The sequence below is a fragment of the Salmo trutta genome, chromosome 10 (assembly GCF_901001165.1).
Source record: "Salmo trutta chromosome 10, fSalTru1.1, whole genome shotgun sequence".
Taxonomy (NCBI): Eukaryota; Metazoa; Chordata; class Actinopteri; order Salmoniformes; family Salmonidae; genus Salmo; species Salmo trutta.
The window spans coordinates 7,340,079-7,357,048 of record NC_042966.1 but is presented as its reverse complement, the minus strand read 5'-3'; the positions used below and the strand labels follow the sequence as shown (position 1 = coordinate 7,357,048).

General features: G+C 45.8%; 1 protein-coding gene across 1 annotated transcript in view; it reads left to right on the top strand.

Annotated features, from left to right (window-relative positions):
• LOC115200788 (transmembrane protein 150A-like) overlaps positions 1-16,144 on the top strand; it is a 31,774-nt gene extending 15,630 nt beyond the window's left edge. Inside the window, exons 3-5 of the mRNA XM_029763926.1 lie at positions 2,908-3,035; positions 14,767-14,944; positions 15,602-16,144. Of these exons, the coding sequence (XP_029619786.1) occupies positions 2,908-3,035; positions 14,767-14,944; positions 15,602-15,852 (557 nt within the window). The 3' untranslated portion in view covers positions 15,853-16,144. The remainder of the gene's footprint in view (positions 1-2,907; positions 3,036-14,766; positions 14,945-15,601) is intronic.
• The last annotated feature ends 826 nt before the right edge of the window (positions 16,145-16,970 follow it).

Below are 16,970 nucleotides of genomic sequence, written 5' to 3'. Positions count from 1 at the left end.
CTTTTCTCATCTGGACTGACCACCGCAATGTGAAGTACATCCGGGCAGCGAGGACACTGAACCCTCGTCAGGCAAGGTGGGCCATGTTTTTCACCCGTTTTGTTTTCACACTTTCTTACAAACCAGGTGCCCAGAACGAGAAGGCAGACACACTGTCCCGACTGTATGACACAGAGGAGCGGCCCATGGATCCCACTCCCATACTCCCAGCCTCCTGCCTGGTGGCACCAGTAGTGTGGGAGCTGGATGGGGACATTGAGCAGGCGTTACGTGCAGAGCCCGCTCCCCTCCAGTGTCCCGCTGGGCGTCTGTACGTTCCGTCTGCTGTCCGTGATTGGCTGATCTATTGGGCCCACACGTCACCTTCCTCTGGTCATCCAGGCATCGGTCGGACGGTGGGCTGTCTGAGTGGGAAGTACTGGTGGCCCACTTTGGCCAAGGACGTGAGGGTTTATGTTTCCTCTTGCTCGGTGTGCACTCAGTGTAAGGCTCCTAGGCACCTGCCCAGAGGTAAATTACACCCCTTACCCGTTCCACAACGTCCATGGTCGCACCTGTTGATCGATTTCCTGACCAATCTCCCTCCATCACAGGGAAACACCACGATCCTGGTCGTTGTGGATTGTTTCTCTAAGTCCTGCCGTCTCCTTCCTCTGTCCGGTCTCCCTATGGCCCTACAGACTGCAGAGGCCTTGTTTACGCACGTCTTCTGGCACTACGGGGTGCCTGAGGATATAGTGTCTGATCGGGGTCCCCAGTTCACTTTGAGGTTCTGGAGGGCGTTCATGGAACGTCTGGGGGTCTCGATCAGCCTTACCTCGGGTTTTCACCCTGAGAGTAACGGGCAGGTGGAGAGAGTTAACCAGGATGTGGGTAGGTTTCTGAGGTCTTATTGCCAGGACTGCCTGGGGGAGTGGGCGGCATTTGTGCCCTGGGCAGAGATGGCCCAGAACTCGCTCCGCCACTCCTCCACTAACCTCTCCCCCTTCCCGTGCGTACTGGGGTATCAGCCAGTTCTGGCTCCTTGGCATCAGAGTCAGACCGAGGCTCCTGCGGTGGATGACTGGTTCCGGCGCGCGGAGGAAACATGGGACGCCGCTCATTTTCACCTTCAGCGCGCCGTGCTGCGCCAGAAAGCCAGCGCAGACCGTCACCGCAGTGAGGCCCCGGTGTTCGCACCGGGGGACCGGGTCTGGCTCTCAACCCGAAACCTGCCCCTCTGCCTGCCCTGCCGGAAGCTGGGTCCACGGTTTGTGGGGCCATTAAATATCCGGAGGAGAGTGAACGAGGTGAGTTACAGGTTACAGCTTCCCCCCCGATTACCGTATTAACCCCTCATTCCATGTGTCTCTCCTCAGGCCGGTGGTGGCTGGCCCGCTCCAGGAATCTGAGGTGCGGGAGGTTCCTCCGACCCCTCTAGACATCGAGGGGGTCCCAGCGTACTCCGTTCGATCCATACTGAATTCGAGGCGTCAGGCGAGGGGCCTTCAGTACCTCCGTGGACTAGGAGGGGTACCGTCCAGAAGAGAGATGCTGGGTTCCGGTGGAGGACGTGTTGGACCCCTCAATGCTGCGGGAGTTCCACCGTCTCCGTCCGGATCACCCTGCACCTCGCCCTCTGGGTCGTCCTCGAGGCCGGTGTCGGCATGCTGCTGGAGCCGCGTGTCAAGGGGGGGTACTGTCACGACTTCCACCGAAGTTGTTTCCTCTCCTTGTTCGGGTGGTGTTCGGCGGTCGGCGTCACCGGTCTTCTAGCCATCGTCGATCCATTTTTCATTTTCCATTTGTTTTGTCTTGTTTTCCTACACACCTGATTCTCATTTCCCTCATTAAGTGTTGTGTATTTAACCCTCTGTTCCCCCCCATGTCTTGGTGTGGAATTGTTTGTTGTAAGTGCTTGTCCACATGTTTACTTGTGCTTGTTGGGTTTTGGACCCAGGTTGGTTATTTCTTTATGCCTTTGGGTTTTGAAATTAAACTGCTCCGGCTATTACCTAGTTCTGCTCTCCTGCGTCCAACTTCATTGCCACCAGTTACGCACCCCTTTACACACACATCAAAGCTTTCCTCAATTCTTCCCACTCCCACAAACAAAACACTGTTTTTGTTAGAGCACACGCACTGTGAGAGCATTTACTTAACTCTGAGGTGAGGTGTGGCGTACAGATGAGAAGAATAATCATGTCTGAAACCCCACTAACCACAAAGTAGATCCTAACTAGTGAATTTGCTGGAAAATCACTACTAAACAGGGATTTTTATTGCATTATCCGCTGTATTATCAAAGAACAGCCCTTGTTCTCACTGACGACACACACATCTTTACACACTCACTCGCTTGGTGGTGATATGGACACCAGATGTGAACACCATGTGCATCCAATGGAATTGTGGGAGAACAGTTTGCTGTTCTTGGAAGTGTTGTGCGACTGCAGAGAAGCCTTCATTGGGCAGCTTGGTAAACAGCCGTCAGGAATTGCCACACTACGTGGTTTCCAGTTCTTAACAACTTGGCGAAGTCGGCACGTCTTGGCCCTAATGATGTGCACTCTATCATCTTTTCCATCTTGCAACTCACAACCAAATGTGGGGGAATATGTAGTGGATTGGGAAGAAGATGTACAAGGTTACTCCCTCCCTACTGATTCAGAGGGATTGGGTTACATGTGGAAGACACATTTTATTTGAATGCATTCAGTTGTACAACTGACTAGGTATCCCCCTTTTCTTTCCTTTACTCTGCAAGAGGCACATATAGAGTTTTGTTTGATGTTGCTTCCATGCTGTAGCAGATTTGATAGTGAACCGTCAACAGAGCAGCAGGCTTTCTCTGCTTGATAGTTAGGTGAAAATTAAAATCTTAGTTTTTTTCCTCATCTGTCTATCCCTCTCTCTTCCCTCCCCCAGTGATGTTGATAGGGCTGCTGCGGTATGCCCACATCATAGAGAAGCACGAGAACTGTGTCCTCAACACGGCCAGCCTCTCCACTGGCTGGATCTGTGCTGCAGGACTCATCATGGTGGGCAACTTCCAGGTAAGAACAGAAGTGATGTCAGTCCCACAGTGGAGCATCTCTCTCACTAAGCTCTTGAGAGGTGTAGGATGAAGGTGAAATGTGCTTAACTGTTAGAGGCCTGTGCTCAGGTTTGACCATTGTATAGGCTGTGTAGGCTACTGTCTGTGGTATAGTAGATAGTAACAAGATGCAACTCCACACTTCTAAACTAAGACAGCATGTCCATTTTATGTATGATTGCATACAATTTTATTACAGTATTACATACGTAGAAAATTACTTTTATTTCCAAAAAGGCACTTGTAATCATTATCTTAGCCTGTGGGATTTTCACTACATCCGGGCATTGTAAATCACAATTACTTTATTGAAGCCTTGCCAAGTGTTTGATGTTCTCAGTAAGCTGGAGTTCCCTCAGGTGTGGTTTAGCAACTCTGAGGGGGGATTTTGTTGCTGCATGGCCTATTACACATATTTTGGTCATGAACATAATTTAAAAGGTTCAATAAATTACAAAAATATTTATGACAATTTTCATATAATGTCCAAAATAAAGGGGAATAGTCTCCTCTGGGGGCTCTGTACTGTAAAGTAAACATGCTTCTTTGACAGCTAGCTGACCACTATGCAGGTTGATGAACTGCAAGAAGTGTTTTGTAGGTGGGTGCCATGGCAACACAAGGTCTCCTTGGCCTCTTTCTGACATATTGGTAACTGCCATAATAAAGGAAACACCAACATAAAGTGTCTTAAAGGCCATTTGGGCCACCACAAGCTGCCAGAACAGCTTCAATGTTCGTTGGCCAACCAGGTCATCCGTGATACAAGTAAGTATTCAAAGGCTATCCATGTCTGAGGACGTCGGTAGACGTGAAAACGGGTCATTAGGGGCAATTCCTTCAAGTAGGTTTCTGTTTTATTAGGGCCTTATGGACATGGATGGTGGATGGGCATAAGCATCTGCCTCTGATTCAAAAGGTTGCAAGTTCAAATCCAGCGATAGTGTGCTTAAGGTTAAGTTTAGTCATTAACTCAGAATTTTTAAGGTTAGGCATTAACTCAAAATGGTTAAGGTAAAGTTTAAGGTTTGGGTTAGGATTGCAAGTTCAAATCCAGCGATAAAATTTGTTTATTTGATTTTTGTTTTACACCTATCCCAAACCTTAACCCTCACTCACCATAACCATTCGGCGTTAATGCCTAACCTTAAACACTTCAAAATTTGACGTTTGCAACAATTTCAAAATGTGATGTTTGAGAAAGATGGATGAACATCTAATTCTTCCATGAGACTGTGAGAGCTTGGCATAGATTATACGAGTCTCTGGAACTCTGTTGGAGGGATGCGACACCATTCTTCCCCGAGAAATGTCATTAATTGGTTGTTTTGTTGATGGAAAACGCTGTCTCAGGTGCCACTCCAGCATTTCCAATAAGTGTTTAATTGGGTTGAGATCTGGTGACTGAGACACACACACATACACACACACAACAGGAGGTTGGTGGCACCTTAATTGGGGAGGACGGGCTCATGGTAATGGCTGGAGCATAAGTGGAATGGTATCAAAAACATCAAACGCATGATTTCCACGTGTTTTATGCCATTCCAGTTGCTCCATTCCAGCCATTATTATGAGCCGTCTTCCCCTCAGCAGCTTCCACTGAAACACACACACTATTTAAAACCCCATACTCCTTTAAGAACCCCCTTTCAGTCACTGAGATCTCTTCTTCTAGCCATGGTAACCCAAAAATTGGGCAACTGAGTATTTCTATACATTACCCTAAGCATGATGGGATGTTAATTGCTTAATTAACTCAGGAACCACATGTGTGGAAGCACCTGCTTTTAATGTACTTTGTATCCCTCATTTACTCAAGTGTTTCCTTTATTTTGGTATTTACCTGTAAGTAGATTACCTTCTCTTCAAGCTCAAGCAGTCGATTTCCAACATCACATGCTGATTCTGAAGAACATCCCTAGCTGTCTGTTACTTTGAACCAAGGTCCACATTTGTGGTGCGAAGCGAGCCTATAAATCATTCCCCCTCAAGTTCTGATTTCCTGACTGTAGAATGACAGAGGGGAGGAGAGAATACATTTTCCTCCTAACTAGTATCATCCCTACAGCCTGGATCTCCAGCTATGTGAACTCTGGGTGCTCCACAGCCTGGCTTTGAGTGCAGTCTCGTTCAGTAACACATTGTCCTGTTGTGGTCTTTCAGCACGTCTGATCTCCATCTCCCCCACAGCTACTCATCTCTTTGTAGGCCTTCCAAACACATCTCTCTTGATGTTCTTGGAGATAGTCAGTCTGAGGCAGGCCTTTGGAAAGGTCTTGTAAACATGAGGTTTTGGCAACCTGCTGCGTTCCTACACTCTGTAGGCTTCTTGAGGTCAATCTCAGGACTTGGGCTCTTGTGACAGGGATAGTTGTCCTTATTTTACCTACTGCCCTGAAGAAGAGGCCCATCCCTGGGAAAATGAGGCCCATCATACATGGCTAGGGCAACCGTGAAATAATACAGACATTCTGAATGCAGATTTAGATAGGAGAGTTTATTTTGATCACAGTCACAATCTGTTCCCATGGTTTTGAGGTTCTGTACGTGTGGTTAGTGTGATGGACAGGAGAGTGGCTGATCGACAATGTTTGTGATGTACAAATCACAGGTTGTTTTGTATTCACTTCAAATTAGAGCGGTGGGTAAGGACTGAGCCAGACAAAAACCTATTTACACGCTCCAGTCACATGCACACAAACACACACTCACACAGTGGTGACTTGTTATTCAGATGCTCCATTGAGCCCCACCTGGTTAGCAATTTTTTAAAATAAAATAGCAAAACATTTTGCCTGTTTTGCACGTTATTTTGGCATTAATGCATCACACATCAGTTTGCAAACAATGTAAAAAAAAATAATCAAGTGAATAAAGCCACATAAAACATGGTCTAACTTTTGCTTTCTTGAGTAAGGCAGCTCCAAAATGCAGGTGTTTCAGCCCAGCTCAGTGCTTTCTGTTGTGGTGGGTCAGCCAGCGGAAAAAACGGAGTGTAGCGGTTGATAATGTTCTCTAGTTGCGTCGTGATTGGATCAGTGTTCTGTCACTCATGGGGACATTACGTCACCGCAAGATCTACGAGCAGAGCTTGATAATTCATACAGCTTACTGTAGGTTCTGCCATAGATTTATATTAGATAGAAGTGCCCATCCAAGAAGGCTGAAGGTCATTGGCCACAGATAAAATTCTGTGAAATCACATTATATCTACCGTAGCTTTGATTGGACTGATCATGTCAACATCATATTTTCAAAATCTTAGCTAGCAAGCTAGACAAGCAGTCATCATAATAAATCATGAATCAAGTCGACAATCTACTGGCAAATCCTTTTCAATGACTCTCAAAAGCCTGGTTAAATTAAAAATAAATATGAAGAGAAATTATAGCTAACTTTTCGGTGCTCATGGGCCATTGGACATAAACATTACAAGTTGGAAATCACAAATTCAACAATGAGTGGTTTGGAAGGAATCAGTGGCTAACTGCAAGTATTGAAAATGAATCACTAGCCTGATATTCAGTGGAATAGGTATGTGGTCCAAGTCTGGGTTTAAGGATATATTTTCCAAGCTTAAAAGGATAAACATTCACATGACATGGGCCAGAAAAGGTTGAATACATTGGCCATGCTGTCAATGGAGCATGACTTCTGACACATTCAATACAACTGGAAACTCAGAACTGGGAAATCTCAGACTTCAGTGAGTTCAAGACAACTGGGAACTTGGAAAAAAACTAGCTCTGACTGGGAAAATACGTTTTGAACAGTCATCCAACTCGGAATTCCAATTTGGGAACTCGGGCCTCTTTCTAGAGCTCCGACTTGAAGATCACTGAAGTCATGATTCAACCTTGTTTTTTCAGAGTTCCCAGTTATCTTGAAACCACCATAAATGCAGAGAATTACAGACTTTGATGACAAAGTTTGACGACAACATTTGCCCACAAGAAGGACCATGCCACCTTCCTGTTCAAGTAAGAACAGCATAACAAGGTGAGTCCAAAAATGTATGCTGTTGCATAAATTATGTAATATGCCAGGGAGATATGTATACTGTAGCAAAGAAAGTAATACTAAGTGTATATTGTGTAGTAAGCTGTTAACAGCCCATGTGCCTCACCCTAATAATTTGGTCCCTTTCCCCTTCATAGCTTAGCCTTCTGCTCTGACTTGGTGGTCCACATGTAGCCTATACCCTGTTTTAGAGAAATGTAATCATTAAATATTGTAAGAGCTTTCATTGTCTGTGCCCCATTTATTCATCCTACGGTTCTGACTTGGTGTACAGGATGGCCCATGTTCTGAATTCTATTGCTGTACATTTCAAACTGAACAAATAGTTATATTGACTACGTCCATCCTAGCTCGCTTATTCATGTCTTAATTGAAATTACGTATTGTCTCTTATCCGCTTGTCGTCCCCTTATGCCCCTTATGTACATCTCAATTGTCAGTAAAAACAGCATATGTTTTAAGCAAGTCATCCATATCAGCTATGTTTTTTAAAAAGGCAGTAAATTAGGCTGAATGAACTGTCTCACTGCCAGACAAGGCTGGCCAGGTGTAGCGGTGGTAAGGATTCACTCCATGGTGCTGAAAAGAAAGCTCTGCTGTTGGGACAGCTTTATTTAGGCTCTAACAGTTTGTGGGCACCGTTTGTCACCATTATAGTGCAATTAATGTATTGTTTCGTGTTGTGCAGTGGCTTTGCTGGCATGCATCCCAACCAAAAACGTTTGCCCTACCAAGATTTACATGCTAAAATCGCCACTGCACTCACACACTCTGATAAAGATATTTTGCGGATGAGGATCTGTGTTTAGTCTGTAGTATTGTGCACTGGTTTGTTAACATTAGTTCCTAGCCAGGAATATTTAAGTGACTGTCACATGGGAGAATGCTGGAGTGACGAAGCAGGTACGGGGAGTCAAACATTTAATAAAGAATGGACATGGAACGAGACAGGAACAGCGTCAGAAAACAGGTAACACAAACAAAAGACAATCAATGCAGAAGCGGGGAACAGAGCTGGGGAACTGACAAATATAGGGGAGGTAATAACAGGTGATGAGTGAGTCCAATATCGTTGATGCATGTGACGCGGGAAGGCAGGTGTGCGTAATGGATGATAGGAATGCATGATGCAGGGCAGCCTGTTTGCCCTCAAGCGCCAGGGAAGGGGAAGAGCGGGTGCAGACATGACAGTATTTTTGTGTGGGATAAACTCAGCTACTGCGCTGTTCAATCATTGGGCATCTTTTGAGTTCAATATCATTATAATCATTTTTATTTATTACATTTTTGTCCTTTTTCGCCCCCATTTCGGGATATCCAATTGGTAGTTACAGTCTTGTCACATCGCTGCAACTCCCATACGGACTTGGAAAAGGCGAAGGTCGAGAGTCATGCATCCTCCGAAACACGACCCTGCCAAGCCGCACTGCTTCTTAACACACTGCTCGCTTAGCCAGCCGCACCAATGTATTGGAGGAAACACCGCACAACTGGCAACCGTGTCAGTCGTGCATGCACCCAGCCTGCCACAGGAGTCGCTAGAATGCGATGGGACAACAACATCCCGGCCGGGCAAACCCTTCCCTAACCCGGACGATGCTAAGCCAGTTGTGCATCGCCTCATGGGTCTCCCGGTTGCGGCCTGCTGCGACACAGCCTGGGAATGAACCCGGATCTGTAGTGACGCCTCAAGCACTGCAGTGCCTTAGACCGCTGTGCAATTCAGGAGGCCATATTTTACATTTTTTACATCAACATTTTTCAGACAGCCATTTATGCATTAACGAATCAATTATACAATCATACGATCAATTTGACTTTGTTTTTACCAATTTAACTACATAATAACATCATGGTAATCATTTATTTGAATGGTAAATCTCTATTGATAACCTGGGAACATCAAGATGTAGCCTAGGGCTATTCACAATACAGGTGAATTCCTATTCAATAGGAGTGTGTGCATGCATTAAGTTATTGAGCTTGTTTTGGCTGATTTCATTTTGATACAGATGACAAACCATCTGTTTCGAAAGACAAACCACGTAGCTTTGAAGTGGTTCCTCTCTTTTAAAGAGCCCTATGGGCAAGTGGGCCGCTGGATTAGAGCAGCTGTAGTCTTGCCACTTTTCAGGGTGCATGGCCATCTGCCAGTAGCCGCTTCGAAGGTCAAAGAAGAGAACCATATGGACCCCACCACCAAGTCAAGGGACTCATCCACCTGGGTCAGCGGGTAGGAGTCCTTGACAGTTATGTCATTCACCTGGCGGTAGTCCACACAGTGCCTCCATGTCCCATCCTTCTTTTGGACCAACACACTGAGGAGGCCCGGGGGCCGTATGAGGGTTTTGATAATATCAGCTGCGAGCATGTCTTCCACATTCTAATCTGCAATGACCTGCCATCCATTGGGGAGGCGACAGGGTTACTGACTGATGGAGCTGGCATCGCCTGTATTGATTTGGTGCTGCACCAGATGTGTAAAACCAACATCTCCAGGGGTGGTTGCAAAGCCGTGGCGGGAAATCAAATAGCAGATACCAAAGGAGACGTTGTTGTTCCAATTCCATGCCTTTGCAGTTCTTCTCCGAAAATGGACTGAATCACCTCAACAGTGACAGGCTCTGCTATCTGAGAGTGACCAGGGGAGATATTACCTGAAGGGCGAGCACTGCAAGGCATGGCACTTGGTCAGTTGGCTTTGGTGTCCATGTAGGACCCCTGGGGGTCACAGTTTGGATGGCTGTGGGGAATAGAGGTAGGTTGGTGTAAACACATCCACCGGGTACTGTACACTGGGGGGTTGTGCAGGTTCAGTGCCTGCTAGGTGTGGTGAGATACCTTCTTCCTGAGGGAAAGGCTTCGATGGGACTGGGGTCTGGGGTGTCAACATGAAAGCTCCAGTGGGAACAGTTGTGTCTTCGGGATGATGTGTTGGACCAGGGGATTGGCTCTCGACCTGTTGCACCACAGCGGTAGTAGTAGGAGCAGGGGAAGGCCAAAGACGCATGGCAGGACAGCCATAAAAGGTTATCACCTCAGCTCGAAAATCCAGCTGTCTGCACGCCCTGTGCAGGAAGTCCAAACCCAACAGGCACTTCTCTCTGACTTCGGCAACCCAGATGGGGTGGTGGAAAGTTCGGCAAGCTATATGCATATCCAAATGGGCTGATCCCATCATTGGAGCCTGACAGTGACCAATGGGACATCAACAGCGCCCAGGTAGATGTGGGGGGGCAATAGGTAAGGGTTGATCAATGTAACAGTGGAGCCTGTATCAACGAGGGGCTCCATGCTCTGGCCTCCTATTTGCACAGGTATCTGACAGCTGTCAGGGTGTTAAGGAGGTAGGTGATAAGGGGCAGGACGGACACTATTCACCAGTGGTAGTATCTCTGTGAGTGGGGTTTTTGATGTGGAGCCCAGCTGTGCCCCTAATGCACTGGGTCCATGCTATTTCCCAAACATTGTGGTTCTGGAGTGGCTCTAGATTCCACAAGGGTGCCATATCTCATCTGGTGGCCTTTATGGCCACAGCACCAGTAGATTTATAGTGATAAATCCGGTGGTCCACAATCGGGCCGGGGCAGGCGTCTTGTTGAGGTTTTGTCTGCCGCTGATTGAGGTGGGGGAATTGGAATTCGCACCTGGTGCGTTTGGGGATGGGGTCTCGACAGTCTGGGCCTTCGTTAGTGCCGCCTATAGCGTCTCTGATACACTAAGGCGGACCTGTTTGCAGAGTCTGTCTGGTGTTAGCCCCTTGATAAAAGCCTCTGTAACCATGGTCATGACAACGCTGTCTGAGAACTGGGGGTATCCTTTCCATGCCAAATATCTAACCTCAGCGGCATAAACAACTGATGTCTACCTGGGCTTCGGGACTCACTCAGCAAACTTTTGATGCCTTAACCACGGCTGGCACCGGCTGACCAAACCGCAGTGCTATTGCAGTTGCTATAGCCTGGGGATCCTGGATCTCCTGTTCAGATAGTTCCAATAGTACTCGCTGTGCTTCCCCTTCCAGTGAAATAGCCAACTGTACTGCTCTCTCTGTAGTGGACCACCTGTTAGTTGCAGCCACTACCTCAAACTTGGCTTTGAACACTTCCCATGACGCTTGTCCATCAAACCAACCTACTTTGAGCCTCAAAGCTGTCAGTATCAGCCATTTCCTCTGCTGCTGTCTCTGTGTCACTACTGCTACATTTGGGGCTAGGGTTAGTGTCCTGGCTAACATTAGCATCTACATTGGGATTCCCATGCACATTAGCATCAGTGCAAACATCTATGCTCACATTATCCTCTCTTGGCATTTTAGCATCTGTGCTATTGTCCCCCTCGCTCTGATGAATAGACTTGTGCTGAGGTGTATTACAGCTAAGGTGTAACCCATCCATCCAACAACACCCTAGTAGCTCATGTTGCCCCCCCCTCCCCCCCTGCAGTAATGGTCATAACTGTTCCATTTCCTCTTCACTAATAGCTCTCATTAGTTTCATGAGTTTAGTTTCCTCACTCCATTCGTGCAATGCACCCTCTAGTTCAAGTTGTTGTTTCAAAAACGGCCAATCTGTCTTACCCATGTCTGTAGATTCATGGCAATTGGCTGTTCCTCTTTCTCTGGTATTCTGGCTGACATGGGCGCCGCCATTTTTGTTGCTTTGTTTACCTTTGAGAGTGGCGTCTTCGGCTCTAGCGTCCTGTCCACGCGGTGGCAGCTTGGTCTGTCTCACTCCCAGTGGCAGATCAGCTCTCTTTATAAAAAACAGTTTTTGCTTTGTCATTACGGGGTATTGTGTTTAGATTGATGAGGGAAAAAAAACTATTTAATCAATTTTAGAATAAGGCTGTAACGTAACAAAATGTGGATAAAGTGAAGGGGTCTGAATTTTTTCCAAATGCACTGTATCTCCTCTCGTTTGCTCCATCTGCAAGCTAGCTAAACTAAGCTAATCAGAAAACGAGATGTAATTTCAATCCCACTTCTGACACCAATGTGGAGTTTGCGGGTTTCCTGATTTTATAACGTTAGCTAACAGCTTGAATAACAAACGGACCAAGAGGGAAATATGGTTAATACCATCAGGCGTTTTAATGTTACTCTGCACAGGGTAACGGGGAGTGGCACAAAACAAAAAAGATAAATCACAGTCCAGCAGGACGTATCTCCCCAGGGAGATAAACACCAGAGAGGGAAAGAAAATCGGGCTATTACCAAGACAACCCTAAAAACAATGAACGTGACAGGTTTTACCAGGTTGGGGAAGGGTCTTCCCACCTTACACCCTGAGGGTCTTCTTCTTCTATGATATCATGGCGGTCCGCAAACAATTGTTTAAGTGCATGCCGCCACCTACTGTGCTGGAATGTACGATCAATCGTGATCTGCCTAATTCTCTTCTACCATGAAAAAAATATATACATCTAAAAGAAATCGCTACTAACTTCTACCACACCCTCCCCATCCCCCCAAACCCCCCTACCCCATAAAACTTTATCTATATCATGTTGAAACACTCCACCCTTAGGTTTGTTCAGCATGTCAACAACCATTTCAACAGTAACATCTGTCACCCCAAATATCTCTTTTGCCGTCTCCACAATAATCTTCAATCTGGCATTTTTGCTTTCCACAACCCAAGTCGTATTGATAACCTTACCAATAAAAGCTATGAAGTCAACTTTATTCATTATTAAAGTGTCCTTTGACACCGCACAAACATGAGCGCAAAATTTCTGAACAGGCCTCCAAACCAGGCCAGGACCAGCAGAAGCACCAGCCCCAACAGTAGGTCCACTTACTAAAGGAGCAGCCATGGAAGCTCCATCATTCCACACTGTAGTTCTACCAATCTGTCTTACAGCCTCTGCATACGATACGTCATGACTAATTCTATATCTCTGAGCCTCTCTAGCCTCTCTTTGCACCTGGCATCCACCAAATGCTGAACTATGTTTTCCCCCCACAATTACAACACTTAACCTTCACATTGATCCCACATACACCGTAATCATGTTCCCCTCCACGCTTGTCCAATTCTTCGGCATTTAAAACACTGCAATGGGGATGGGACACATTCTCTGACATTGAAACTAAGGAATCCTATCTACTTTTCCAGGCATAACCTTCTCAAACCTCAGCAGCACTGATAGGCTTTCACTTCTTTGACCTTCTTTCCTACTGATCAACCTTTCGGCCTCAATCACTCTTCCTCCCTTCACATTTTCTTTAATATCATCTACGGACATAGATATTGGGACCCCAGTGATGACTCCCCTCAGTCTAGCATAAGCACCAGGAACATGGCTTTTAATCTTCTTCCCATGAAGTTTTTCCATTTTCAGAATCTTCTCTTGCTGAATCTGGCTACCACCAACTATTATAAATCTACGATTTCCAATGAACTGAGCTAATTCCACTTCACCTACCTCTTTCTCTACTTCATTTGTCAGTTGGATAGCGTGTAAGTGAGGCCCTGCGGTCTCATCAAACACTATCCCCACTTTCCACTCCAACACATCATTTCTCTTGCTTCCTACCTTGGCCCTCTTTATTCTTTCTTTACTATACACTATCTTTTTCCTATATCTTTCCACTACTGACGATTCCGGTCCTTGACCCTCATCCTCCCTCTCCATAGCATCAGAACTGACACCCATATTGTTCGCATTCCAGCACAGCTGTTGCTTCACCAACTTTTTATCCATTTCCTCCATTTTGTCCTCACTACTCGCCACCATTTCCAACTCCTCAGCTCCAGCAGTCACCTCGTGCCTTCTTTCCCAACCGTGAATGGGCATTCCTATCATTCACACTGGTTTCCTGCATCACAATCCATGTCTCCCGCCCTGAGAGACGCTACAATATACTTCTCAAACACAGCCAAACAAAAGCTGAAAAGAGCTGGATTCTCAGGTGGGTGTGGCTTGAGCCTTGTTAAATGAAGGCAGACTATCCCCCAGCTAAAGGTCTGTACTGTAGAACTGACACGTTCCCCACCCTGTGATTGTGGAGACACCTGTCTGAACATCTCCACCACCTAGGCCTATCGTACAGTTTACCTTATTGTGTAATCATAATACTAGAGAGGACTCTCAAAGGTCAATACAGGGGTGTGGTTCCAAGTTTAAACCGTGAGCTATTTAGATTAAATAATTATGATTCAGTAACACTGAGAAGGTGTGAAGAGTTTGAGGTGTAACTGTTAGTGTTGTTGGTGTGGGAGGCTTAGCTTGAGGATTCATATTACTTTGGCATCTTGTGAAATGTTATTCACCCCGATTCCACCTTTACTATCAAATCTTATATACTGTACATTCCTTATACTGTACTGAAAGAATACATTACAATGTATTTTCTTAGCTCTATTATTTTCTATTGTTATACTGAAGCTCCTCTGTTTTAGGGTGTTATTCTGATCCTACTGCTGCAGATTGTTCTATTTTCCTGGAAATGAGTCATTTTGTGTCAGTCTCTCCGATAATAGAGTAATACTTTGTTAACAGTGACTAGTGTTATTGGGTCATGCTGACCTGTGTGTGTGCGTGTGTGTGTGTGTGTGTGTGTGCATGCGCGTGCATGCGTTGGAAGTACATATATACATATGTGTGTGCATGCCTGCTTGCCCACCTGCCTGCGAGAGTCCATTTATGTATTTATGTTGCAGGTGGATAATGCCAAAGTGCTACACTACGTGGGTGCAGGGGTGGCTTTTCCCACCAGTATACTGATTGTATGTCTGCAGTCAGCCCTGACCCACCGGCTGGCCAAGACCCATGGGGAGTACAATGTGGGCCAACTGCGACTCGGGATGAGCCTGCTAGCCTTCATCTCCCTGGTTCTCAGTATCCTTTATGATGGTTGTCACTGTGAGAGAGCGACATGGAGAAAGAATTTACAGGAGTTATGTGTTACATGGCCCCCTGCTGGATAAATACATGTTTTGCATACATGCTGTCGAGATGAGTAGAAGCATAGTATTTCATTTTTATTTAATCAGGTAAGTTGACTGAGAACACATTCTCATTACAGCAACGACCTTGGGAATAGTTACAGGTGAGAGGAGGGGGGAATGAATGAGCCAATTGGAAGCTTGGGATGATTAGGTAACCATGATTGTATGAGGGCCAAATTGGGAATTTAGCCAGGACACCCCTACTCTTACAGTACCATGGGATCTTTAGTGACCACAGATTGTCGGGACACCCATTAAACATCCCATCCGAAAGATGGCACCCTACACAGGGCAATGTCCCAATCACTGCCCTGGGGCATTGGAAAAATATATATCGGTTTTTTTTTTACCAGAGAAAAGACTGCCTCCTACTGGCCCTCCTACACCACTTCCAGCAGCATCTGGTCTCCAGGACCAACCATGCTTAGCTTCAGAGGCAAGCCAGCATTGGGATGCAGGGTGGTATGCTCTGTCAACGACATGCTATCTCTCGGCTCTCCTGTCTAGATAGGTTAAGTTGTTCTCCTTAACCCCCTGTCCCTCCCAGGTGGTGTCTTCTTCATCCAGGAGAGCTTTGCCCTGCAGCACGCCTCCGCCATCTTTGAGTGGCTCTTCTGCATCATCATCATGCTCTTCTTTGGGACCTTTGCTTTTGAGTTTGGGGACATGTCTGGGGACACCCTGATGGTGCTGGCCAGAGGAGGGGGTGTCCAGGGATTCTCTAACAGTGACCACAAGGCTGAGGAGGCAGGAGGGCCCAAACACCACTATCAACCAGATGGCATAGCCATGCTGTAGGCCTATCAAAGCGAGGCTACGTGGTCATCGACCAATCACAAACAGAGTGGAAGTGGGAAGATTGGATGCCTGACTGATCATAGTCCACCAGAGGGCATGAAGACGACGGACCCTGCAAACGGACCTGCTCGGTTTTGCAGATGGCTAAAGCACCCAAAGCTTTTCTAACCAATGACGAATATCATGTATTTGCCATATTTGTACTGCGTTACAGCAGACAGTACAGGGTGAATTGCACAACATGTGATGTTACTAGTGCCTTTTGGAACACAGGCAGGCACACACACACACACACACACACACACACACACACAGACCTTCCGTGTCCTTCCCTTTCATCATTATGTAATCACCCTTGATTACGAGAACTTCTTGGCTTGTCTTGTGTCAGATCCGATGTCTTGAGTACCTGGAAAGCTATCATGAGTAAGGAGAATGTGGCTGGATCAGTATGGGTATGTTTGTTATTATGTTTGGCCATTCACTGAACCATGCATTGTTTCTACTCAGGAAAATGTGTCACATCAACTGTTGCTCAATGCCTTTTAACTGGGACTTAAAGGGAAAAGCATTCTTAAAGTCAAACAATAGTGGTATTGTTATTTTCTGTGCTCAGAGATATGTCTTATTTCAGAGGCTTAATTGTTGTATTGTATGAAAGGCAAATAGAGTGACCGAAAGTTTTTTGTCCTGGTCCCTTGTTACTTTTGTGAGGGGTTATGGGAAAGGTTTTACTTGGTGTTGCATAACACATTGAAACCAGTAGGGGGTGCGCTGATCAATGGTTTTGTTGCAGCGTCATCTGACAGAGGTAAGAGTTTTAGTGGAAAATATATTAGTCTGGGAAGCAAACCAGAGAAACACACTTTTCTTAGTGTGTCCTTGTTCCAAATTGATTACATGAATAAGAAATATTATTATAAATATTTTATTCAAAATGTTATTTTATGTATGCATTCCAAGGTTTCAGGTGTTATTTCAAATATAGACTATTCTAATTTACTTAATCTAAATCTGTCTATCACCCTAGAACCTATTTTCTAATTTATAATTTCCCAAAGTACGCTTTATCAATACCATTGCAAAGAATATTAATGAACTCTTGTGGAGACTAATGA